At 65.7% G+C, this 25,569-nt stretch overlaps 1 protein-coding gene across 4 annotated transcripts; it reads left to right on the top strand.

Annotated features, from left to right (window-relative positions):
• The first annotated feature begins 3,751 nt into the window (after nt 1–3,751).
• On the top strand, nt 3,752–23,443 carry MICALL2 (MICAL like 2). Of its 4 annotated transcripts, XM_058710169.1 has the most exons (18): nt 3,958–4,097; nt 10,174–10,257; nt 10,619–10,667; nt 12,502–12,643; nt 13,519–13,706; nt 14,517–14,632; nt 15,014–15,790; nt 17,369–17,625; nt 18,639–18,732; nt 19,452–19,612; nt 19,979–20,152; nt 20,633–20,697; nt 20,777–20,897; nt 20,987–21,077; nt 21,201–21,274; nt 21,992–22,106; nt 22,829–22,875; nt 23,225–23,443. In XM_058710169.1, the coding sequence occupies exons 4-18, from the start codon at nt 12,559–12,561 to the stop codon at nt 23,317–23,319; spliced, it is 2,460 nt and encodes an 819-aa protein (XP_058566152.1). In that variant the 5' UTR covers nt 3,958–4,097; nt 10,174–10,257; nt 10,619–10,667; nt 12,502–12,558; the 3' UTR covers nt 23,320–23,443. The 4 variants fall into 4 exon arrangements, with proteins under 4 accessions (XP_058566154.1, XP_058566151.1, XP_058566155.1 ...); XM_058710171.1 differs by lacking the exon at nt 10,174–10,257 and having other exon boundaries at nt 3,752–4,097; nt 15,614–15,790; XM_058710168.1 differs by lacking the exon at nt 10,174–10,257 and having other exon boundaries at nt 3,752–4,097.
• Nucleotides 23,444–25,569: the final 2,126 nt, after the last annotated feature.

The following is a 25,569-nucleotide window of genomic DNA, read 5'->3' as shown; positions in this document are numbered from 1 at the left end:
CCGACCGGCCCGGAAGTCCTGCCCCCGACCAGGGCGGCCACTCGGGCGGGACGCCGGCCTGTGCTGACCCAGACTCCTCGGGTCCTCACCCCATGTCGGGGCCTGGTCTTTCCGGCTGAACAGGGGGTTCCTTCTCTTGTGGAACCTCAGTTTCTTGGGCTGCAGGATAGGTATGCTCAGCCTACTTTATTTTTTTTTTAATCTTTATTTTTGAGAGAGAGAGAGAGAGAGAGACAGCACACTCTGGGGAGGGGCAGAGAGAGGGGAACAGAGGATCCAAAGTGGGCTCTGTGCTGACAGCAGCCATCCCGGTGTGGGGCTGGAACTCACGAACCTCGAGGTTGTGACCTGAGCCGAAGTGCGATGCTCAACCAGCTGAGCCACCCAGGTGCCCCCGGACCACTTTTAAAGGGTGCTGTAGGGGGGCGCCTGGGTGGCGCAGTCGGTTAAGCGTCCGACTTCAGCCAGGTCACGATCTCGCGGTCCGTGAGTTCGAGCCCCGCGTCGGGCTCTGGGCTGATGGCTCGGAGCCTGGAGCCTGTTTCCGATTCTGTGTCTCCCTCTCTCTCTGCCCCTCCCCCGTTCATGCTCTGTCTCTCTCTGTCCCAAAAATAAATTAAAAAAAAAAAAAACGTTGAAAAAAAAAAAAAAAGGGTGCTGTAGGGACACCTGGTGGTTCAGATAAGTGTCCGACTTCAGCTCAGGTCATGATCTCACAGTTGATGAGTTCGAGCCCCGCATCCGGCTCTGTGCTGACATCGTGGAGCCTGCTTGGGATTCTCTCCCTCTTGCCCTCTGACCCTCCCTTGCTCTCTCAAAATAAATAAACTCAAAAAAGTTTTTTAAATAAAGAATAAAGAGTGGTTCTATTCAAAGATAAAGTGGTTGTGAAAATTGATGGGCTGGAGGAGGGAGCCTGGCCAGCCCTGCTCCCTCCCCAGTTCCTCTGTGGGAGTTACACTCACCTTTCTGTAGTCCTTAGACCTTCATTCCCGCCTCAGGGCCTTTGCACGCACCATTCCCTGTGCCTGGGAAATTCTTTCCTGCCCTCCGACCACATCAGCTGTGCTTATCCTTCAGGTCTCAGCTGTCACGCTCCCTCCTCAGGGACGGCCCCTCCTGCCTTCTGAACCAAGACATGGCCCTTCTTTTACCACCGAATGAGTGGCACTGCGTGTCCCCTTGGACTGCCGTCACAGGTGCAATTTTGCCTCTGCTTGCCTACATGCAACGGAAGAGGAACACCAGCTGCTGTAACAAACATCCCCAAGTCCCAGCAACTGAGCCCAGTGCACGTTAACCTCCCCCTCGTCCAGAGACCAACACAGCCGTTCCTGGTCAGCCTAGCCCTGCAGTGTCCCGTGTGTGCGGCCAGCAGGCAGGGAAGATGGTTAGTCTGGAGGTATACATATCACCTCCATCAGCCAGAACTCAGTCACACGCCCCCCTCCCTCCGCACCTTCAAGGGAGGCTAGAAAATTGGCCCAGGCAGAGAAAAGAGTGAATGCAAAGGTCCTGAGGCAGGAACATGAGCCTGTCTGAGGGGTGGTTGTAGGAGGAGGACAGGTAGGAAAGACACCGGCTGGAGGGAGGGGTGGAGGGCCTGTCATAAGGACCGTGCTTTCCTCATGCGTCAGGTGGGGGTGCAGAGGAGGGCTTTGGGCAGGTGTGGCACACCCTCACCCCCGCTGTTACAGATTTTGTGTTGAGAATGGACTGTAGGTGGCAAAGCGGCCGCGGAGGCGCTGTTAGAGGGTTTCTGTAGAAATCCCGGCTCGTACCAGGTGGTGGCTCTGGCCGGTTTTCTGCTGGACTGCGTGTGGGCATCGAGAGGACAGGATGACAGGGGCACCCTGGGCTTGTGGCCTGATCAACTGGCAGGAAGGAGCCATCAACGACTGCGTGGCTGGCCATGGGTGGGGCCTGTCTGGGGTCCTGGAGGAGTGGCTGAGTTCAGGGAACCAGTAGGTCAGAGGCTCTGAGGCCAGAAGGGAAAGGGGGGGTGCGTGGGGAGGGTGAGGTCAGGGAGTGGCAGGGGTGATAAGGGCCAGGAGGCATGACAAGGGGCCTGGACTTTATTCCAAGTGCTGCACAGGTCAAGCAGGAAAGCGCCTGGCCAATTGGCTCTCTAGAAAGATCCCTCAGCTGCTGGGGAAGGGTGGACTATGGTGGCCAGAGGGGGGGCAGCAGGAAATGGGTGGGCTAAGGGGTGTGCTGGTTTGGGGGTCCCGGAGGGGAGCAGGGCTAATGGAAAGACATGATGTGCTCATGGGGACACTACACTGTCCCCAAAGGAGGCTGCGTGGTGACCGGCAAGGCAAGAGTGCAGCTTAAACTCCCGAAGACCAGACCTCTGCCCGCCCCCGCCCCCCACTTCCTTCTGAGAGAGGTGGGCCGCAGGCCTGTCTGCCCCTCCTGCACCCGCCGCCGACCCCTGCCGCCCCCGCCCCCACCGGCCCTTCCCTTCCTCGCTGGTTTTTCCAGTTCTCCCAACTGCTGCCCTCGGAGTCAGGAAAACCCTGTTCGTTCTAGGTTCCAGGACCAGCCACCCGTCTGGCTGAACCAGCAGGACATCGTCCTTTGTCCTTCTGCTGGGAAAGCCCCAGCGGGGCAGGGCCGGGCAGGGTCCTGACCGCCTTGAGCCCAGGGCCGGGAGCTCCCTGTCTAGCACCTGCTTGCACACCCCCTCCCCACAGGTTTCACTCACACTGTTAGGCAGCTGGGTGTCCACCCCTCCGGGCTGGGCCACAGGAAAGAGCTGGAACGCCACGTGTGGCTCGGGCCCCGAAGCCGTTTCTGCTCCTTCTAGTGGGCACAGAGCGGCCTCCCTGCAGCCCTGCCAGGGGCCAATCATGAGGAAACACCTTCCTTCCCGCAGGCCATGTCTGGACAAGCCTTGGGGCCTGGTGGCTGAGGTCATCTCACATTTCTGCTGCCCACTGTTTCCCGGCTGTCCATCTGCGAGGCCACAGCCAGGGCTCCACAGAGAATGTGGCCGGGTGACTGGGGCCCCCACAGGAGGTACCCAGTGGAAAGTCAGAAACATCAGGCCAGCATGACCCCCGAGGGGCGTGGAGCCCCGGAACAGCCCGGTGGACAGGCCCCAGGGGGCAGACTTGTGGGGGACAGCCCGCCCCGCCCCGCCCCCGCCAGCTGGCCTCGCGGGCACGCGCCCCTTTACCAGCCTCAGCTGCGCTCTGGAAACCGAGAGGCCGGGCTTCGCCTGGACCCCCGCCAGCAGGAGCACCCAGGAGGAAAAGTCCTCTGGAAGCCCAGAAACGCGAGGGGACCTCCCGCGCTGGGGTGGGGGCGCCCTCCCGGGAGGCCAGGGGTGCCCAGGGCCGAAGACTGGCCCGACCGCCCCACCGTTTATTAGCCTCAGTTTCCCCGTCTGTAGAGGGGCTTTGTCCTGCACTTCTCCACGAGGGCGGGCGGCGGGGGGTGGGGGTGTGTGGGGTTGAAAAGAAAGTCCGACGCCGCCCGGGAGCCCTGGAGGCCAGGACCCCGGGAAAGGGGTTGGGAAGGCGGGTGGGCGTGGCTCCGGGCGGGGGCGGGACCTCGCGGGGCGGGCCCTGGAGGGGGCGTGGCCGGCTCGAGGCCCTTGTCTGCGCTCGGGACTGGGTGGGGCGGGGCCTGCAGGGGGCGGGGCCGTGGCCCTTGGAGGCGGGCCTCGGGGGCGGGGTCTCGCCGGGGCAGGGGGCTGGGGGCGGGGCCGGCGGGGTGGGGCGGGGCCTGCCGGGGGCTGGCTCGGGCTGCACTCCCGCCGGTCGCGCGGCCGCGGCTCCTCTTCGTCTCCAGGCTCGGGGCCCGGGGCCCGGGCCGGGCTCGGGCGGCGGGTCGGAGCCGGGGGTCGGCGGCGAGGTCGGCGGTCCGGCCGGTCGGCGCGGGCGTCGGTCCGCGGCTCCGGGAGGCGCGGTTGGAGCCCCGGGCCGCCGGGGCGCGCGCGCTGCCCGCATGGCCGCCATCAAGGCGCTGCAGCAGTGGTGCCGGCAGCAGTGCGAGGGCTACCGCGACGTGAGCATCACCAACATGACCACGTCGTTCCGCGACGGCCTGGCCTTCTGCGCCATCCTGCACCGCCACCGGCCCGACCTCCTGTGAGTGCACCTCGGGCGGGGAAGCTGAGCCCCAGGCTGCTGGCGCCGGGGAGCGCGGGTGGGGGAGGGCGCGCGGAGCGGGGTCCTGCGGGCATGACCCGCCCGGTGGCCTCAGTTCGCCCGTCCACCAAGCGGAGCTGGGCCGGAGCCAGCCCTGCCGGCCGCCCCCGCTGACTTAGTCAGTCCGTGAGTCAGGCCGACGTCCGGACTCCGGCCACAGCCACTCCTCCCCGCGCGTCTCCCTGGGAAAGGGCCGGCGGGGCTACCCTTCTGCGCCGCCTGAGAGCCCTGCCGCCCCAGGGACCACTCACCGCATCAGGGAGTGGGTTACTCGGAGCTTCAAGGGCGCTATGCCCTTGACCCTGCCCCAGCAGGTCCAGGCACCTTTGGGAGTGCAGCCCAGGGGCGCCGTGGGGGAGGGGCCGACGCAGAGCTGGAAGCCCCAGACTTCCCCGGGTCTTGCCGGCAGGCCTGCCGGGGCACCCCAGGGTGACAGGGTATGAGATGGGGGCTGAGCTCCCATCCCCCGGAACCAAGGCACGTGGGCAGGGGAGGGGACTAGGGCGACTCCCCAGGGAGGGTCTTGGAGTGGTGGCTGGCACTTGTTGCTGGACCTTGTCCCCACCTGGGACTCACTCCACCAGTTATTCACTCAGCAAACGCTCCGGCTGGGCTGCTGGGACCTGGCTTGCTGGGACAGAGCTGTCCTCAGAAAGCCACCTGCCTCCTGGAAACAAATGTTTAAAAGCATTCTGAGAAGTCGTGGCTGGTTCCAGGGGTGGCTCGGGTGCGCGTTTGCCAGGGAGGTCTCAGGGTTGCGAGGGGCCAGAGGTAGCTCCTCAGTGAGGCCTCTCTCTGTACAGATAGGGAAACTGAGGCCCAGAGACGAGACACCCTTGTTCAGGTCTCAGAGCACATCTGCAGAGCCAAGGCTGGCACTTGGGGCTCCTCCCCCTCACCCAGCTGTAACCTGTAGTCCCAGGCACTCTACCGGGAAGCTAGTCTTGAGAAAGAGGCCTGCACGTATTTCCTCCTCCTGCCCAAGGTTGTGAAAGACATTTGTGGAGCTTCATGGGGAGTCGCCCCATGTGGTACTTGGGCAGCAGTGTGTGCCCCCTGCCCAGGGATGTGCCTGGGGGCAGAAGACGTTGGGCAGTGAACACCCTAAGCTGAGCTTTGATGGGGAGGTGGGCTGGGGATGGGACCAGGAGAGGAGGTGGACAGGCCGAGCAGCCCCCCCCCCCCCCCCCCCCCCCCCGGGTACGGGCAGGTCCCTGGTGAGGCTGGCTGGGGACTGAGCCCAGGCAGCCTGGAGGTCCGCACAAGTCTGCAATTGTAGGGAAGTAAGGTACGGCCGTCTGCTGGCCAGGAGCCTTGGGACCACATCACAGGTATAACTGGAGAGTTGGGGCTTTTCGGAGCCCCTGGAGCTTCTGTCTGCTTCTAGCAGTGCTGGTTCGGAGGCCCGTGTGTGTGTGTGTGTGTGTGTGTGTGTGTGTGTGCGCGCGCACACGCGCGCGGGGCACTTGAGCCTGTCCCAGCATGCACTGCCTGAGCATGAGCACAGGCTTGTGCACGTGGGTGTGTACCACGCTGGCACAGGCAGGCGTCATATAACTGTTCATTTAACCGTTAATGAGTTTCTGCTCTGTACCCTGCACTGCATACTGAATACGGTGGACTTGGCCCCTGCCTCAGGGAGTGGCATTGAGGGCGTCTGGTAATCTCAGTTACTGCTGCCTTGGTTAAGGTCCATCTGTCCCCACTGGGCTTTTAGTTCCAGGAGGGTGGGACGTCTTTTTTGTTGACTGCTCATCCTCAGCGCCTGGAACTGTGTCTGGCACGACAGGTGTGCGGTGGGTATGAGCACAGAGTTGGTACAGACAGAGCTATTACGGTTGAGGGCTTGCACTTGGGACTCTGTAAGAGTGTGGCAGGCGTCCTGGCAAGGTGGGGGCCCTGCAGGTCCCTGTGTGCAGCAGGGAGGGGAGGAGGCCGGGGGTGCAGGCAGGGGGGTAGCAGTAAAGAAGAGGTGCCGGGTGCCGCCCTCCCAGGGTCGCCTCCAGGGCCGGACTGGGGGCGACCCCCCCACCCCCATGCTCCCCATCCTTCGGAGACCCTCCGGCGGCAGCTGACTTCGCCGCCAGGAAGTCCTTCCCTGCGCCTCACGTCCAGCCTTCCTGCTGCACAGAAGCGGCTTCCTCCCTGTGGCCTCCTCGGAAGCAGCTGTGAAGGAGCCGGGCGCCCAGCCAGACAGGTGGCGATTGTGCTGCGCTGACGCTAAGTCCTCTTCTGCTTCTGCCTCCGCCCATGAGATCGTGCGGCCCTGCTCCGGGAGGCACGTGTGACCTGTGGTGGCCCCGCGGGGACACCAGGAGGCGAGCATGGGTTGGGGGGTGGGCCCACCCAGCGAGGCCCCACTGGGAGTTAGCCGGGCAGCACCAGCCCGGGCCCCTGGGGTCTCTCATATCGGCCTCAAGGGAGCCCGCTGCTCTGCCCTCGGGTCTGTTTCCCTGGCTATGCCGACCTCTGCCCAGCAGGCAGGTGAGCGCAGGAGCTGCCCGGGACAAACAGCCCCCTTCCCACCTTGGGGCAGAAAACCTGTAAGGGCTGGGCTCCTGCCCCTTCTGGGCTGACCAGAGGGGGGCCGAGGGCTTCAGGGGACAGGCAGGAGGCAGGGGTGGCAGCTCCCGCCAGGGAGGAGGGGCAGGAGCCCTTCCGGGCAGCAGGCACAGGGCTTCTGTGGGCTCCTCCTCCTGGGCCGTCTGTAGGGGGAGCGGACAGACCAGGCCGGTGTGTCAACAAGGCCAGTGGGGGCGGGGGGGGGGGGGGTGTTCCTGCTGCACACTCGCTGGGCCTCCCAGACCCTCAGGCCCATGGGGAGGGGCACCTGGTCTTTTCTCCAGGTCCCTCCAGCCTGGGAGGCCGATGTTAGGTGTCAGGGCTGGAGCACAGCAGGGGCTGGGGGCTCTGCCCCTGGCCATGGCAGGGCTCCCTGAGAACCACATGCAGCCCGGAGTCAGGAGAGGCCCCCCACACAGATGCTCGGAGACACCACTGTTTCTCTTCCTGGCCCGGAGCGGAGGGTGGGCTGGGCCCAGGCGGCCGGGCTGGCCTCTCCTCCCACGCCGGCCTCCTGGCCAGCAGAAAGCCTCCTGGGGACAGAGGCCTTCTGTTCCCCAGCCTGAGGGCCTGCTTCCCGGGCCCCCGCCACCACCTTCCGGCCAGACTCTCCAGAATGGACACAGCAGGGGCTGCGGGCACCCTGTGACGCCCCACTCAGGCCACCGCAGAAGCCCCAGGGCTGACTCTCTCAGATGGGCCCTGCCCTGGGCCAAGGTTGGGGGTCAGGGTTTGCTCCAGCCTGGCAGTGAGGCTGAGGTGTCTCACTTGCCCACTAGGTGCAAGGAGGGCGGGGCCTGGGCCCTGCACCCACCCCAGACTTTCTCCCTGGGGCCTTGGTACCTCGTCACGTCCCATGTCTCCCCGGGCTGTGCACTCTACCGCAAGGTCTGTGTGCCCAGCGTCTCCCTCCCCACTGCCGTGTGGCTTCTGTCTTGTCTCTGTCCCTCTCCATCTCTGTGGAGACAGACACATCTCTGAGATGTGTCTCCCCTCTTCCTGTCCGCTCCCCTTCCCACTGGGATTAATTCCAGATGTGCTGAGGGTGCCTGGAAAAGGCACCTTCCCAGCCCAGCGCCCACCCCCCACGTGGTTGCGTTTTGTTCCAGGAAATAAACAGCGTGAGGTCAGCTCTCCAGGAATTTGGAAGGGGGTACACATTCCCAAGGGCCCCAAAAGCCCGGGGGCCGGAGGCTGTCTGTCTCAGCAGTGTGAGGTCAACAGTGTTGGTCAGATGTGGCCAGGGGAGGGCCCGTGCCTCAGCTCTCTGGGCCACGCCAGGCCAGGCCAGGGCTGGACGCATGCTGGCACCTGGCACACGGCCGACAGGTCAGCGTTTACACGACGCCCACATAGACCCAATGGGTGCGTTCACTGGCTCACATTGAAAGAATAGACGCCTCAAAAGCCCCCTCGTTTGGCAAGCATTGGAAGAACTCATTCATCAGAGAGCATTTATAGTGCACCAGCTGTATGCAGGTACCTTGGAGTTTTACCAGAAAGAACCTGAATTCAAATTACAGGAGTTTGACTCAAACGTGATCTAACTTGGGGAGTGCCCTGGGCCGCAGCCGCCTCGCCGAGGGCCAGCGAGGGCGAAGCTCGTGCATGCTGGTCCAACAAGGCCTTGCACACAGATTGGCCGCCTTCCGGAGGGTTGGCCAAAGCTGGGCTGTCTGTCTGTCAGGCCTGCCCTAGGAGGCTGAGTCAGGTGCCCGAGGGCAGCCTCCTCCTGAGGCTCTAGGCCTCTCCCCCTTAGCTGTGGACGGCCATTGTCTCCCCTTTGTGCGAGTCTGTGTCCTGATTTCCCTTTTTATAAGGACGCCAGCCATTTTGGATAGGGCCCACCCTCCTGACCTCATTTTAACTGGATTCTGTCTATAAAGAAGACCCTGCTTCCAAAGAAGGTCACATTTTGAGGTTCTGGGGATGAAGACTCCAACAGATCATTTTGGGTGGGGGGCACGGTTCAGCCCTTCTCAACAAGAGTCCTCCCCGCACCCCCCCCCCCCCCATGGCGGAAAGCTGGTCACACCGGGCTTCCTGAGAGGGATGGGCGTGGTCTCTACTTGGCTCTCTCTGAAGGGGTTTGCAAGGCAGCTCAGTCCAGAGATTTCTGCCAGCGCGCCGGCCCCAGAGCTCCAGGCCAGGCAGCCTCAGGGACAAAGGCGATGCCGGCTGAACCCCATGCTGCGGGGGATGTGAGCTCATGGGGCCGCCAGCCAGAGGCAGAGAAGTGTCCACTCAGGGACCTGCAGGGTGCCTGCAGGGAGGGACCCCGGTGGGGTGTGTCAGGCAGGGAAAGTGTGTTCCAGCCGCCCAGAACAGCGTGAGCCAAGCTTGGGAGGCTGGGAGGGCAGGACCCTCCGTAGAGAGCTTGGTTCAGGAGGGGTGTGAAGGCCATGAGACTGGCCAGGGTGGTCCAGCCCCACTGTGGAGGCCTTGAGGGCCCAGGGAAGCGGCTGGGACAGGGTCCTGAGGGTGGTGGCCCTTGAACTTGAGTGGGAAGGCAATTCTTTCTGCAGCTTCAGACCCGCACCCCCTTGACCTGCTCAGCGGGGGCTGGCACCACTATTGTGGGCACCGGGACCTGCCTGGAGTGCTGAGATGCTCACTCAGGGTCCGGGGAAACAGAGGGCCCCCACGACATCTGCCGGATGCAGCCACTACAGCCCCCTCCCCAAGGCAGATGCAGGGGGCAGGGGACCTCCTTCTCCTGCATGTTTGGAGACAAAACAGAGCTTGTGACCCTGCCCTCCTGCCACAGGGGCATCTTGCTGAGACACGGCCGTTTGGGTCAGTGACCCGGGGCAGGTCTGGAAAAGAGATTGAACTTTCAAAGGGATGGGGTGGGGGAGGGAGGGAAGCCACTGAGATTGGAGGCCGGGGCCTGCCAAGAACCCCTTGGGGCGATGCATGGAGACGGGCCCTCCAAGCGCCATGGACACTGGTGGGACAGACCCAGGGTGAAGCGCTCATGTGGCCTCGATGATGAAGCAGGAGGCTGCCATGCCCGCCCCCTCTGGCTATGTCTATTTGGAGATAGAGCTGCCCGCCATCTCGTCCTTGCACAAAAGCACCCTCTGTGCTCACGGGGTGGTCTTAGCATCTGGAACACGTTACCTGGGAGGTGGTCCAAGCGGAAACAGTGAGGTTTCCCCAAAGCCAGCCAGGGTGATGGACGTGGGGCTGGAGGCCGGCAGGGGGGTCCTCCTAGGAGGGAGGTGGGCCAACGGCAGCCCCGTCCCGTCCCTGCCACGTGGCCCGGGGCCCTGGCCCTGCTCTGTTGGGACCCGCTGCAGCCGGGCCCCCCCAGCCTGTGGTCAGAAGCTGCTGTCCCCCTCTCAGATGGGCACCGTGGCCTGAGAGAGGAGAGGGCTCCCCCAGGGTCCGACGGTGCAGCCTGGCTGAGTTGGGAGGCAGATTTCAGCCCGAGCCCTTCCCCACACCACAGGGCTTCCCGAACAATCCAGTGCACACTGAAGGGGCAGAACTGCCATTGAGGACCCCACAGACGGCAGAGAGGACAGACAGATGGGTATTTGAACGGCCCTCCCGAAAACGTCAGCCTGCATCCGGCTGAGCCCCTGCTGGGCCTGGCTGTATGTTCTGCTCTGAGCGACCCTGCAGGGGTGCAGTGGACTGAGATGTGCCCGTGTGGGTGTAGGCACCGAGTCCCGGGCCAGCCTGGCCCTGGTGCAGGGCTTGCCTGAGTGTCTGAATGTTGGCTTTGCTCTCGGTCTCTCCAGGAAGTCCCACTATCCAGGCTGGGCCAGCGAGCCCATTCATGGCTGCTGTGTGGCCTCACTCCTTCCCAGCTGCCGCTCCTGGCCTCGGTTTCCCTATTTCAGCAGGATCACCTCTGAACTGCTTTGGACACCTATATTTTTGTCTTCCAGAAACTTTGATGCTCTCAAGAAGGAAAACATTTATGAGAACAACAAACTGGTGAGTGCCCCCTGTTCCTGACTCAAAGCTGGCTTGGTGGGCCTGCCCTGTGCCGGCACCCAGGTCCCGTGGACCACCCTCGGGCACCTCCGGGGGCAGCTGTGGTAGTTGCTGCCAGGGCAGATGAGCACATGGAGACCGGAGGCGCGCTGCCGAGTTCCGCAGCCGGTCCTGAGCCGGGTGACCCCAACCTCAGAAATAGCCTCCAGTCTGATGCCCAGGCCCTCCTGGCCCCCTTTTTCCTGCCGGGGAAGGAAGGGGTTGCGAGTAGCTGAGCGGGGTCCAGATGTGGCTCTGGGAGGATGCGGCCCTTGGCTTGGCCCTTCCCCACCCTGTGGGGACCAACCGCCCTGAGCTGGACTGTCAGACTGGCCGCCAGGGTCTCGAGCACACTGCCTGTCGCCGCTCTCTGCTGGCCGGCCAGGCCCTGCCCTGTCCTCGCCTCAGTTTCTCTGCTGCAGAATTAGCCCCATTATCTCGATGGGCTGACGCCCAGAGGGGCAGGCAGACGCACGCCCTGCGGCCGCGGGTCCAGAGCTGGCTTTCCAGCGGGGGTGACGGACGGAGCCCTGCAGGTCAAAGCTGTGTGTCCCATGCGGTCCCTGCTCGCTGGTGGACGATTTCAATTTAAGTTTAACTGAATTAAGAAGAAATAAGATGACAACTTTAATTTCTCGGCAGCACTGTCCACACTTCAAACATTCCCATTGGACAGCTTGAAAGAGAGCTGGTCCATCGTCACAGAAAGTTGTGCTGGGGCACTAGCGCGCGTGTGCGGGAGTGAACAAGTTGGGACAACGGAGTGGAGGTGTATGCCGCTGTGGTCTTCATGAGCGGGGCAGGGCAGGCCTCTGCAGTGACAGTGGGGCCCTGTGGACTCTTGGAGGAGGGGTGGGCCTGGTGGGGGTACTGCCAGGGGCCATGACCGGAACAGAGTGGGGGTGTGGCTGGAATGGAGGGGGCGTGGCCAGAACAGTGTGGGGGCGTGGCCAGAGCAGAGGGGTGTGGCCAGAACGGAGTGGGGGCGCGACCGGAACATAGTGGGGTGTTTGGCTGGAACGGAGTGAGGGCGTGCCCAGGACGGTGAGGGCGTGACCGGAGAGGGAGGAGGGGGTGCGGCCGGAACAGGGTGGGGGCGTGGCCACAGCAGAGGGGGGTGTGGCTGGAAGACTGAGGGCGTGGCCCGAACCGAGCGGGGGTGTGGCCGGAGCAGGGCAAGGGAAGCACTTGGCTTCCTCCCTGGGGGCTGCTGTGCTGGCTGCGCTCGGGGTCTGCAGGGTCTATGTTGACAGTGGGGTGGGTGATGAGAAGACGCTGGTGGCAGCAGGAGGAGTCAGATTTGGGGTGTATTTTGAAGGGGGGTCAAAGGAGATTGGAGGTCTTTGACCTGAGTGTGGAGGGACATCACCGCTGGGTGGGCTTAGGTCTGGGAGGGCTCAGGAGCCCCGTTTCGGACACCTAAAGACCCAGGTGTCACCCTCAGACTTTGCAAGGGCGTCACAGCAGTTTAGGGGAAGGGTCCAGATGGGGACTTGAGGGTTGTCAGGTGAGGGATGGGCGTCTACAGGCAGGAGATGCCAGGCTGGCCAAGGCTGAGACCCACTCCCCAGCAACTTCAGTCCTGTGTGGTCGCACTATGATCCCCATTGTACAGACCGGTAAACTGAGGCTCAGGGAGGTCATGTCTGAGCAGACCTTGAACTTCGAACCCAGAGCTTTCTGGGCCTGATGGGGTTTCTGGTCTCCTTCCGGGAGGAGCTTGGTGGCCTGGCTGAAAGGGAGGGGGGGATGTCTCCCAGCCCACCCATGCTGACTACTCCCACTCCCACCCAAGGCCTTCCGTGTGGCCGAGGAGCAGTTGGGCATCCCGGCCCTGCTGGACGCTGAGGACATGGTGGCCCTGAAGGTGCCCGACCGGCTGAGCATCCTGACCTACGTGTCACAGTACTACAACTACTTCCGTGGACGCTCCCCTAGTGAGTCGGGGCTGGACGCCTCCTCTGCCAGCTCAGCACCGGCCCCCAGCACTGCCCGGCGGGGGCGGGAAGCGGGAAGCCAGTCTGTTCTGGCACCCCTCTGGGGCTGCACATGTGGAGCCCCCCATGATCCCCATGCTTCCCCTCAGGGGAGCACGGCCCTCCATCGTGCTGCTGCAAGGGTTGAGCCAGGGTCCAGGTGTCCCCGGCCCCACACCCACTTGCCCACTGAACGCATGAACCCAGATCCTGCCTGTCCTTCCCCTCTGGGCCTCGGTTTGCCCATCTGCACCCCTGAAGCCTATGCCCACAAATCTTGCCTCAGGCGGCTTGGCGGACCCCAGGGTGGGCTCCCGGGCCTGACTCCAGAGGCCCTCACCGCCCCCCCCCCCCAACCCCCCACATTTGGCCTTACAGACACCAAGCTAACCCTGGCCGGGTGGGTCCTCCGGGCAGGGTCATGGCCGGGCCCAAGGGAATTGATTCCAGCTGCTTTATGCACCCTGAAGCTCAGCCACTGCCCTCCCCCCACATTCCTCATCCAGCCTTAGAAATCCCCGGAACAACTCTGGGCACAGGACCAGCCCCGCCTTGATATTTCCACTTTGTGCAGAAACAGAAAAGTCCCATTTCTCCCGACCCAGATCAGGGCTCTCAGAGCCAGAGGGAGGGGCCCGGGTGAGGCCAGGCCCCTGCTGGGAATGCGCACTTGTGGTTGCTGGGGCTGCCCCTCCCAGGCCCCCAGAACAGCAGGAGCTGCCCCTCCCGACACCCCCGGCTCCGGGCCCCGTGTTGGGCACTGGCATCTGCAGGGCACCCAGAGCAGGGGTGGGCCCAGATGACTTCAGAGCCTGACCCTCTGTGTCTTGTGCCAGTTGGGGGCATGGCCGGTATTAAGCGGCCCCCGTCGGGCTCCGACGAGGAACCGTCTGGGAAGAAGGCCCTGCCCCAGCTGGCCGGACCCTCACCCACCCCAGCCCAGGGCCGGCCACTGTCTCCAGCCAGCACAAAGCCCGCCACCCAGTGGAAGGATGGGAGCTCAGAGGGCCCCCTGCGGAAGACTGTAAGCACCCCGGCCCTGCCTTCCTTCTGGCTCTTGGGAGCTCTTGGGACTGAGGGTGGCCTCTCCACCCTGGGCACCTGGGATGGGGGACCCTTGGGTCCCTGGCACGGCCTTAGCTGCTGTTTATCAGGAACCCACCGGGATTGACTCCACGAGCTCCTTCAATCCTGTGTGGTCGGGATATGATCCCCGTTGTACAGATAGGTCAACTGAGGCCCAGGAAGGTCTAGGTCTGCTCTGAGCAGGGCTAGAAACTTGAACCCAGAACTTTCTGGTTCCTAAGCCGTTTCTGGCCTCCCAGGTGGGTCAGGAAAGAGCCCTGGGTGTGTCCTTCCTGCCTGTCCAGCGCTTTAGGGTGCCCCCACTTTCAGAGGTGGGGACAGAGGACGAGTGACATGCTGTGGTTGGGCGCCCCCTGCTGTCCAAGGGACTGGAGCAGCCGGCGGCCGCAGCCTTAAGATTGCTGGGGGGGGGGGGGGGGGGGGGCCGGGCGGAGCAGCAGGAGGGCCCGAATCTGTCTCCTGTTCCCCCAGACCCTCGAGGTCAGGCCCCAAAGCCCCTCTCCTTGGGCCGGGCTGCAGACCCTGCACTTGGGAGTCCAGCCGGCCTGGGCATGGGCCATCCTGGCTGCGCCTGGCAGGCAGCTATCCTCGGGGCCTCAGCCCTCTGGTCCAAGCAGCGGGATCTTCTTGCCGCGGATGAGGCAGCCGTCGGGAGGGAGGGCTGGGGCACGCGACCTACGCCGGCCTGGGCTGGGGGCTCAGACATGTCAGCTGCCCCCTCCACCCCACCCCCCCCCCCCCCACCCAGGGCCAGGCCTCGGCGGGCAGCTCCATCAGCAGCACCTGTGGGGTCTGTGGCAAACACGTGCACCTCGTGCAACGACACATGGCTGACGGGAGGCTCTACCACCGGAACTGCTTCAGGTAGGGCCTGTGCACGTGCACGTGCGTACACGCGCACATTTGTGAGCACGCGTGTGTGCCGGCCCGCGTGTGCGCGTGTACATTTGTGCACGTCTGCACGCGTGTGTGCGACTGCACCTGTGCGTGAACGTACATACGTGCACGTTTGTGAGCCCCTGTGTGCCTGTGTGCTGACGGGCACAGATGCCTCCTGGGTATCTGAGCCCCCAGCAGGATCCTCGCGGAGTCTGTGACTCAGAACGGTCGCTGTGCGTGAGGAGGGGTGTCCGCTGGATGAGCAGACGCCGGGCTCCGTGAGCGTGCGCTCCCGGCAGAGTGTGTGGTGGAGAAGTGCACGCCGGCCCGGAGCCTGCTCACGGGTCCTCCTCTGCCCTGCACCAGGTGTAAGCAGTGCTCCAACACGCTGCACTCGGGGGCCTACAGGGCCACCGCCGAGCCCGGCGTCTTCGTGTGTTCCAGCCACCACCCCGAAGCCACCTCTGCAAGCCCCACGTTGCAGCGTTTGGCCCCCCGACAGCCCAGGGCTGTCGCCTCGGACTCCAAGCCTCCCAGAGCCCCATGGAAGGCCCAAGAAGCAAATGGGCACAGAGACACGGGGACAAAGGCCAGGCCGGCGGCCTGGGAGCCTGTGGTGGGCAACTCAACTCCCAAAGGTGTCGCCCCCACTACGACTGAGCCTCGGGCCACCGCCTCCTCCCACGTCCACGCAGGGAGCCCAGCCGGGTCCTCGGCGGGCCCGCTGGGTGGCAAAGCCAACGTGCCCGTGGCCAACAGTTCCCCGAGAGGGTGGTCGTCGCTGGGACAGGACAGGGCAGCAGTCGGCCCCCACCCTGCCGCGACCCCCAGTGCCCCAGACTCTCGCCCAGCCACGCCGCAAGGCCGGGTGACCCCCCAAGGGGCAGCCCCCCAGACCAAGCTCAGGTTGGGCCCAGTGTCTCCGGTCCCGGCAGACACCCCAGACTGGACCCCATCGGCCTCCAGGACACAGCAGGCCCGGGAGAGTTTCTTCCAGACGCCCACAGCTGCCCCCAGCCCAGCTGGCAGGGCCCCAGCTCCCGCGGATGTGCCTTCTGGGGACGGCGGCAGGGAACAGGCACTGAGCTTCCTGCAGAAGACCCTGCCGGGGCTCAGGGACACCGGCGCTCAGGAGCCTGGCAGGTGGGTGGGGGCGGGGGCGGGGGCAGCCAAGGAGGGTTCCAGGCCTGGCCTGGCTGTAGGACTGACTGTGGGGCTGTGTTCCCCAGCCTCAGTTTCTTCAGCTGGGAAATGGGGAAAATGAGATGGGACCCAAAGTGCCTGGTGGTCGGCAGGAGGGGGGCGTGCCGGACACGCTCTTGGGGGCCGCCACCTGGCACATCCTGAGCCCCACCTGAGGACCCCCGATGGGGAGCCAGAGGCCGTGAGTGCTCGTGAGTGGTCCCGGTGTCGAGTCTGGCCTCGGCGGAGCTCAGCCCCCCCGCCCGTGTCGCACACCGGACACAGCAGGCTCTGACGGGTCAGACAGTCCCTGCGGTAGTTTCCCGAGGCTGCTGGGACACACACCACACGCTGGGGGCTAAAGCAACACAAAACCGTTCTCTCCCAGTTCCTGAGGCCCGAAGGCTGAACTCCAGGTGGGCGTTCCCCGCGAGGGCTGGCGGAGGTGGGGGGGGGGGGGGTCCTGCCGCCTCTTCCAGCTCCCGGTGGCCCCGGTTCCCGGCCTGTGGGCACACGCTCCCTCCTGGCCTCCAGGGCCACCTGGCCTTCCCTCTGTGTCCGTCTTCTACTTCTCTGTCTCTTATGAGGACACCCCCACTCTAATCCAGGATGACCTCATCTAAACTTGATTCCATCTGCAAAGGTTCTCTTTCCAAATGAGGCCACACTCTGGCCTTCTGAGTAGACCTGAATTTGGGGGGGGCGCCACTCACCACACGACGGTGGCCTAGCGAGTGAGGGGATCGCGTGCCAGGCTGGCTGCTACCGCTGTGCCCGCCGCCTTGTGCTGACCCTTGTTTTGGGGGGAGCATTCTGGCCCCTCTGGATCAGCTGGGGGTGCCCAGGGAGGGTGAGCCTGCCCCCCTGCTGCAGGCAGGGGGATGTCCGGGCACCTGGGGGCCAAGGCTGCTTGGCCGTGTGAGGGCTCTGCGTGGGGGACCCCCTCCTCCTGGCTGCCCTGGGCCCAGAGAGCAGGGGGGAGAGAAAGTGGCTTCAGAGGGAGAACAGGGCACAGAGCAGCTGCCCTGGCTGGAGGAGGCGCCCAGCTTGCCGCCCTGGGCCCTGCTCGGTGCCCGCAGCCCTGCTCCCTGCACGCAGGTGTGCCCCAGGGGATGCAGGGCGGCCCAGTGACAGGCAGCCCTGTGGAGGCCTCGAGCGTGTTGCTGAGGGTGGGGCTAGGCAGGCCCGGCTGGTCCACGGCTCTGGGCAGGGCGCCCACAGTGAGCCCCAGGTGCCTCTAGGCAGGTAGATGGAAGGGGGGGCCTGGGGGGGCTATCCCACGCCCCACGAGGGGTGTGTTTTGGGGTATTTTAATCTCAGCTGATGCCGAAATTAAACAGGAAGGTAGAATCAGGTGCCGCTATACAGCTGTGTCAGAAGTGGGTGCCCTTGGCCTGTCCCTCGGAGGGGCTATCTCCCTCAGGAGGGTGGGCATTAGGAACCAGCTGCCAGGGGAGGCTGAGGGGCTTCTGCCTGGGAGGCATGGTTGGAAGGGCTCCTGGATTCACCTGTGCCTGATGCCTCCTCTCTCACCTGTAGGCCCTCCCCAGTCACCTCCCCTGCTCTGAAATCCTATACCAGAACGGAAGGGCCACGAGCAAGTCCAGCGGCCAAGCTGTCACGGCTGGCATCTCCCCAAGCCCTTAATCCCCCTGCGAGGACTGAGCCACCAGCCCCCCTAAGCAGAGGCACCACCTCGCGGGCTTCCCCGCCACCCCAGAGCTCGCCTGTATCCTCGGGGGCTGGCAAGGCGGGTGCTGGCTCCAGGCTGAAGCCGGAGGTCCCACTGGCGAAGGGTAAGAGCTCCCCCGATGCGGGCTGGGGTGGGGGAGCCCGGGTCTGCCACTGCGCTCCCCGGAGATCTGCCGGCTTCTGGCCTGGCGCCCAGGCTCCCGCTCCGTGTCCCCGTCGCTCACGCCGCTCCACAGCAGCCGCCGGCCCTCGCTCTCTCCCGGGTCCGCCTCACTCCAAGTTAGCGGTGGCAGACGCCCCTCGGCGTGGCGCGGCCAGACGGCCACCGCTCACCCGCCCCGCCGTCCCAGCCCGACAGCGCCGTGTCCCCAGTGACGGTGCGGGCGGGCAGGCAGCCACCGTGCTCCTGCTCTGCCCCGGCCACGGGGTCACCGCCTCCCACGAGGCTCTACATCCACGGTTCCCGAGTACGTCTTTCCTTCCTGCCCTGTTCCGACGATGGTGCCCTGTGCTCTGAGGGTCCCGGGGCCCCCTGGACACGGGGCCCCCTTGGACCGCATCTCGTTTCATGGCCTCACTTTCCTGGGCTGCTCCTCACGCTTTTTTGCGGAACTACAGAGGTGGCTCTCTTCCGGGCGCCTGGACGTCTCTTAGTGCTGCGCAGTGAGCCGGGCTCAGAGAGCACCCCGCGCAGAGGGTTTTGCCGAGCTCGCTCCTTTGGCTGAGCCCCCATCATGAAAGCCACTCCGTTCTGAGCCAAGGGGGCCTGCCGACGGGCTATCACGGCTTAGCCACACGCCCGGCAGACGCACAGCTCACTCGGCATCCGCGGGCCTCACCTGGCCACACCCTCACCCATTTGGAAGCAGGGGAAGTTGAGGCTCAGAGAGGGGAGCGATTCCCCTGAGCACACACAGCACAGCTGGTCAGGCTTGAAGTCCTGAGCCCGATTCCCAGCCGGACTCCTTCCCGTGGGCCGGGCTGCTCTGTGTTCACCTGAGAGGGGACGGCTGCAGGCAGGTGGAGGCGGGGAGATCCAGCCTTTCCCAGCAGACCCCCCTTACCCGGAACACCCCCCCCCCCCCCGCCCATGACCTGTGTCCCTGCCCTCACCTAGGCCCCAGTGCCAGCCCCCAGGAAGGCCAGGAGGATGGGCCGGCAGGATGGAGGGCCCGCCTGAAGCCTGTGGAGAAGAAAAACCCTGCTGAGAGGTGAGGGGTGGGTGGGGCCTGAGCGGTGGCCTGTCGCCCAGGGCTAGCACCGGGCCTGGCACACGTCAGCAGACGCCTGCAGGTAAATGACGGCACATGGACCGACTGAGGCACCCATGGGAGGGGTCTGTGCACAGCCGCCCGGACCTCTCTCCCGTAGCAGAAGCCAGTTTGCAACAGCCCGAGCGAGGTGGGGGCCGTCACACCGGCCTGCATTCCCTTCATGTAGCTGGAAGGTTGGGAGGGTGGGCAGGGGGATGACAGCCATGGGCTGGTGGGTGCCCACCAGGCCTGAGCCCGGAGCGGGGAAGGGGCTCGGTTAGGACGGGGAAGGGAGAGGCTGCCGCAGCCTTCCTTGAACGAGGCCACGGGTACCCTGGCCAGACAGTCACACGCACCCACCCCGGGGGCCGGACGTGCCGGTCCAGGGTCACCGTGCAGAGTGGTCGCCCCCCGCGTAGTACGATGCCCAAGGGCAGGCAGCACACTTGGGGACCTGCCCCAGGGCGGGTGTCTGGGTCCCGGGGCGCATCAGCTGAGCACGTGCTCCCACCCACAGAGCTGGGTGCGTGTGTGAACACGCACCTGTGTTCTGCGGGTTCACAGCCGGTCGGGTGCGTGTGCTTGGAGCTATGCCGTGGGCTCCTTCCTGGCCTCCAGCGTGGGGGTGTGGGGGATGGCCCGTGCCCCCCTTGGCTGACCCCCTGCCCTCTGTCTAGGGGTCCGGAGTCGAAGGAGCCGCGGGTCCTGGGAGAGCCTAGGGCGGGCGAGGCACCCGGGAAGGTCCCTGGGAGCTCTGCGGGGCACGTCCACACCCCCCCGGCCCCTCTTGGGCCTGAGAGGACACGGGGCGCAGCGAGCCCTGGGCCCGGCCTCTCAGGTAATACTGGGCGGGAACCCGGCCCCGGGGTGCCCGAGGAGCTGGTGTGGGGGTGGCGGCCTATGCGTGCCTTTACGCTTGCACACGTGTAAGCGTGGCTGTTCCCGCACACTCAGCTGCCCCTGGATCCACATCCGGCCCCCCACACTTCTTCCTGTGTGACCTTGAGCGGGTCTCCAGTCCCCTGGGCTCATCTGCCCCTGTGCTGTCGAGGGTACAGACCTCCCTCCCTGTGTGGACGTGGGCACGGGGCTGTGAGGACTGACCCCATGTTGGCCTGTGGGGCCCCGGGTTGGGGAAGCCGCAGGGGGGAGGGCGACGAACCTGCTGGCTCGACACGTGACCCTGTCCCCTGCCCTCGGGCAGCCGCATCCCCCTCCCTGTCCCCGGCCCCGACCCCAACCCACCGCAGGAAGCTGGCTGTCCCTGCCAGCCTGGACGTTTCTGGAGACTGGCTTTGTCCTGAGCCCCGGAAGCAGGAAGCCGCAGCCGGGAGCTGGAAGAAGGAGAAAGAGAAGCCCCCTGCTCAGGACGCACCAGGTCAGCCCCGAGACACCGGCCCCCATGCTATCTGGGATGCAGAGGAAGGGGCTCATCTGAGGAGGGAGCGTCTGGTGGGGTTTGCAGGGTGACGAGCCCACGGGGCCCAGGACGGAGGGAAGGCAGCAGCCTGGGGCACGCCTGCAGCTCTGAGCAATGCAGGCGGGAGGGGCGGCCCGGAGCCTACGGGACCTGGGACCCAGCCCCCCCAGCACTTCCCCGCCATCGCCGACCGGACAGAGGCCCCGGCTCCTCCCGGCACCCGACTGGCCTGGCGATGATGGGGCGTTCGCTCTCGGCAGCTCGCCGGATGGGGTTGTCCGGCTGCTGACCCGGGGGCGGGTGGGGACCGAGGTCGGGCGCGGTGCACTTCTCACGGCCTGCTGGGTGGGGCAGGGGCATCCCGGGCAGGCGGGATCTGGGTCGCGTTGGGCCTGGCGCCCCCAGGTCCAGGAAGGAGACTTGTCTTGCCCTCTCCAGGGAGGCCCGTGAGCTCGGCCGGCGCCCCCACCCTGCCTGGCAAGGCAGTGACCAGCGCCAGCAAGGTGAGCGGGCCAGGGTGCAGGTGGGTAAGGTGCACGGCCCGGCCTCTCCGACCGCCCCTCAGCACCCCTCTGTCCCCAGCTGCACCCTGACTACGTGCCCGAGGAGATCCAGAGACAGATGCAGAACATTGCCAGGCAGCTGGACGCCCTGGAACTCAAGGGCGTGGAGCTGGAGAAGCGTCTGCGTGCGGCCGAGGGGGGTGAGCCACGTGCACGCCGCCCCGGGCCGGGCCAGCCCCCTCCCGCGTGCCCGGCCTGACCCGTCCCTGCCCCCCCCCCCCCCCCCCAGATGCCTCGGAGGACGCGCTCATGGTCGACTGGTTCCAGCTCATTCACGATAAGCAGCTGCTGCTGAGGCAGGAGTCGGAGCTGATGTACAAGTGAGGGGTCTTTGCCCGAAGGGCCCTCCCCGACGTGGCCGCCGCCTCCGGGTGCAGGCTGGGCTCAGGCCGCGGGGCGGCCGGCCAGGCGGGGCGGGCCTCACGCCTGTGTCCCCTCGGCAGGGCCAAGGACCAGCGCCTAGCAGAGCAGCAGCTGGACCTGGAGGGGGAGCTCCGTCGGCTGATGGCCAAGCCCGGTGCGTCCCGCCCACCAGCGGGAGCCCGGCCCGCCAGGGGTGGCGCTCAGTCCTGGCCGCGGGCACGGACGTGGCATTCCCAGGCCCCTCCAGCGGGCTGCCTGGGTGGCCACCCCTTGGGGGGGCTCATGGGTTGCGGTTATGGCACACATTCTGGAGCCCGGGGTCGAGTCTGTGCTCCCCCACGCCTGGCTGTGCGTCCTTGGCCGGGGCACTCGACCCCTCCGTGCTTGCAAAGTGGGGACGCTAGCCTCCACCGCCCTCAGCCGCAGCGACTAAGTGAGCTAATATGTAGGCGCACACAGCCCAGACTAGCGCGGCCTGTCGGTTTTGTGGATGGCGTGGCCGAGGGCCCGGGGCAGGGGCTCGGGCCCCGGCGGTCCCGACTCTGCCTTTCCTTGCCGTGGGATGGGGCAAGCAGCGCCAGGTCTCTGATCTGGCCGTTCTTCCACTCCTCCCTCCACTCGCCCACCCGTCCACCCGTCCATCCACTCATCTGTCCATCCATCCATCCGTCGTCGACTCACTGGTCCGCCCATCCGTCCGTCCATCCCGCACTGCCAGGAGTTCACTGCAGAAGGGCGGGCTCCGTCCAGTCGCTCCCGAGGCCCTCCCCCCACCCCCAGTGGAGGAGCCTGACCCTGAGGAGTGGGGACAGTGTGTCCCTGAGCAGGTTGGGACAGCAGGGCTGCCGCTAAAGGCAGGCTGTCCCTGCAGAGAGTCTGAAGTCCTCCCAGGACCGGCAGCGGGAGCAGGATCTGCTAAGCCAGTACGTGAATACGGTGGATGACCGCAGCAGCATTGTGGACGTCCTGGAGGAGGACCGGCTCAGGTGAGGCCGGGGTCTTGGGGCCCAGGCGATGGGGCGCTAGAACCCTGGCTCCTCCGTGCCAGGTCTGGACTGGCCACCTCGTGCTCGGAACCTCCCCCCCGCCCCACCGGCAGGAAGGTCCAAGACCCCGCCCCGCTGCAGGCGGGGGCGCTGAGCCCAAAGGCAGACCCAGCCTAGGCAGCCCGGCTCAGAGGTTCTCCCCGACAAAGCCCCTCGAGCCCCGTGTTCCCTGACCCTCGGGGCTCAGCGCCTGCTGACGGAGTTTCGCGAGGACGGAAACGTTCTATGCCGCGACTGGCTCACCGTGGCAGCCACAGGTGGCTACTGGGCACTTGCAGTGTGACCCGTGCAACAGAGGAGAGAAACTTACACTTTTTTTTTACTAAATGCACACAGCCACCTGTGTCTCCTGGTGCGGCGCTGGGCCGCCAGCTTCGTGACCACCCCGACGGGGCGTTTCTGTCCCCATGTGTAAACGAGGGGCCTGCCGAGGCCACGCACAGTCAGTGGCCGAGGTTCTTAAGACGCGTCCCTCTATGAGCTTGCCCCCAGGTCCTCCTGGGGCCCTTCTGTCCCCATGGCACGGGGGAGGGTCTGGACCCCGAGAGGGTCAGCCGAGGGGGCGGGGAGAGCGGCTGATGCAGGTGTCAGGTGGGCTCAAGGCTCGGGCGTGAGTCCGACAGAGGCCCGCCGCCCTCACTGCCACACCGCCCCCGTTTCAGAGAGCAAGAGGAGGACGAGGTGCTTCAGAACATGATCCAGAATCTGGGTAACTGTGGGAGCGGTAGGAGCCGGGCCTCCCGTGGGGTGGGTGCCAGGCCCCATCCGGCAGATGCGGCCTGAGGACAGAAAGGCTCACCCCAAGGGAGCAAGCTTCCCACCGCTCGGAGGAGCCCCAACCGGCAGCTCCTGATCCTGTGGTCGGGGCGAGGGGCGTGGCCGGTGCCGGGGGTGGGGCGGGGGGCTCTAAAGGCCGGCGCGTAGGTGGTTCCCACGAGGGAGGGCGGAGGGGCTGGCTTCCTACAGGCTCCGGGGGCCCGGGGAGGGCTCTGGTGGGTGGGAGGGAAGGGCGTTCTCGGCAGGGGCAGTGTCCTCAGTGTCCGTCCCCCCACCCCCAGACCTCCACAGAAGCAGCGGGGACCAGAGGAAGAACCCCAAGTTCCGCTTGTCCAGGATCTGGTCCCTGAAGGGCAGAAGCAAAACCCCTGAGTGAGCTGCCTGGCGGGGACGCAGGACCCTCGCCCTTGACCCGGACAGGGCCGGCACTGTGGGGGTGGGGACCTGGGCCACCCTGTCTGTGGGGTCTGAGCGGTCTCAATAAAGAAACTGACCACGTGGCCTGGCTCCCTCTCCTGTGCGCCACGGGCTCCCCGGGCGGCCTGGAGGTCGTGGCCGGCATCCAGTTCTGTGCCAGCGTGGACGTGTCTGTGGCCTTGAGCAGGCGCTGACCCTCCCTGGGCTGGCCTGGACCCTCAGAGATGGGCATTTAAGCTGCTTCCCGGCCCGGCTCCAGGGACAGGAGCCCGGCACAGAGCGAGTCTGTGCCAGCTTCACTCAGGTGCGGGCCCCACGCACGATCTCCAAAGCTCGAGATCTGTGACCTTGGCCTTTAGGGCGGAGGTGAGCTATGCCCTGGGCTGGAAGCATCATTGCTGGTGTCCAGCAGGGAGTGGGGCTCACCGCCTTTCCCGACCTCTGGCGGAGAGAGGGCGTGGCCAAGGCAGAGAAGGCTGAAGGGGCGCGGGTTCCCGGCAGCTCACCCAGAGCCCCTGCCCAGCACTGCCCGCACTCGGGGGACCCAGGCCTCAGTGTCCCCTTTTGTGTGGGGAGCTGGCGTGTGTCTGTGCTGTCCCCAGCCACGGTGGGAGCCCGCTGCGGCGGTCCTCGTGGACCCTCAGCAGTGCCACAGCACCAACACTCCCCAGCCTGGTGGCAGACGGGGTCGAGACCCCATGCGTCCCAGGCAGGACACAGCGGGGAGACCCTGCTGAGTAGGCCGGGGCCCCACGGGGCTCCCACTGCATCCTGTTGCCTTTACGGGGTGCTGGAGGGTCTCAGCCGGGGACTCTTGGGACCTGAGGTCAGGCTGTGACATGGGACAGGGAGGGTGGCTGCCTGGTACAGACACGATGCAGAGACGCTCAGCTCTGTGGCCGTGGGCCAGAGCCCCGCCCCCTCTGAGCCTCTGACGACCTACAGCTGGGCTGCACGCAGGCTGTGAGGACCGACCCGGCCATGGGGGTGCTTCTGGACACCTGGGCCGGCGGCAGTGTGGCCTCTTCACCACCAGGGGGAGGCAGAGGGCCAGCCAGCGGGGACGGGGCAGCGGAGACCCGGGGAAGCTGTGTTTTACAGACAAGGAAACAGGCTCAGAGAGGCCATGCGACCCCCCTGAAGCTACACAGCGTTAGGTGGGGCCTGGGCCTGGAGCCTGGGCCCCTCCCCCGAGGCTCAGGGAGCCCCTGGCGGGCTGGGGTGCGTGTGGAGTCTTTGAGACGGGGGTGGGCAAGGATTCCAAGGACGCCATGCCGTCCCCAGCCAGGACAGCCCGGGGAGGGGGGGCTGGGGGGACAGCTGGGGACACGCGCCTCAGGCGTCCCCGCAGGGTGAGGGTGTGCCCCTCCCCACGGCTGCTCCCTGGGGTGCCGGCCGGGCACAGGCTGGTGCTCGGCAACAGAGCCCTGCTGGTGGTCAGGCCTCATGCTCCCTGCCGGGGCCGGGGCCTGCAGACCCCGTGGACACTGTGATGGCAGGACACGCATGCACGTGACCTTGGGGACACAGGGCTACCAGGTCCTGCAGTGTCCATTCAGCCAGCGGGCAGAGCAGGAGGGGAGGCCCTGGGACGGCCACCCCTGGGTGGAGGTGGGGCCTGGCTTCACCAGGCCCCGCCCCAACTTGGGGGACCCGCCCAGACCCCACCCCCTGCCTAGAAGTTTCCGGAAGGCACAGCTAATGAGCCAGACGCAAGCCCACGTCTGCTGTGTGGTTCCAAGGCTGCGCTGTCTGCATACAGGAGGCGCTCAATACGTGTCTGGGCCTTTCTCTCCCCACACGGGGCCCAGAAAGACCAGTGTTCCCATCAGTAGACCTGGGGAGGGGGATGTCTTCGTGGGGGGGGCTCTTAAAGGTGGGCCGTTCCTGGGCTCCTGACACTCAGCGCACACACATCGTCAAAGCCTCTGAGGCCTTGTGGGTCCAAGGCTCGTGGCCCCAACTAACTGAAGGACGTTCAGGGCAGAAACCCATGGACTGAGGGCTGGCAGAGTACAAATCTGGGGGATCTCAGGGAGGGGAGTGGGCCGGTGTGGGGTGCGGGGCGGGGCTCCTGCATGCCCCGCCCACCCGGGAAGGCGGGGCTTGGGCTGGCCTCCCACTTCCCCTCCCCCGCTCGCTCTGTTCACAGGGCTCCAAGCAGACACAGCACAGGGCCTTTGCACTGGCTGGTGCCTCTGTCTGGAAC

Source organism: Neofelis nebulosa, chromosome 18, assembly GCF_028018385.1.
Source record: "Neofelis nebulosa isolate mNeoNeb1 chromosome 18, mNeoNeb1.pri, whole genome shotgun sequence".
Classification (NCBI taxonomy): Eukaryota; Metazoa; Chordata; class Mammalia; order Carnivora; family Felidae; genus Neofelis; species Neofelis nebulosa.
This window is presented reverse-complemented; position numbering and strand designations above follow the sequence as displayed.

What these genes read in the sequence shown, in the direction of transcription:
- MICALL2 (XM_058710168.1), top strand. Translation starts at nt 3,955, where the DNA reads ATGGCCGCCATCAAGGCGCTGCAGCAGTGGTGCCGGCAGCAGTGCGAG. An exon ending in AGGGCCCCCTGCGGAAGACT is followed by an intron (nt 13,707 to 14,516) that starts GTAAGCACCCCG and finishes CCCCCCACCCAG; the next exon opens with GGCCAGGCCTCGGCGGGCAG. An exon ending in CCCTGGGCCCGGCCTCTCAG is followed by an intron (nt 19,613 to 19,978) that starts GTAATACTGGGC and finishes GCCCTCGGGCAG; the next exon opens with CCGCATCCCCCTCCCTGTCC.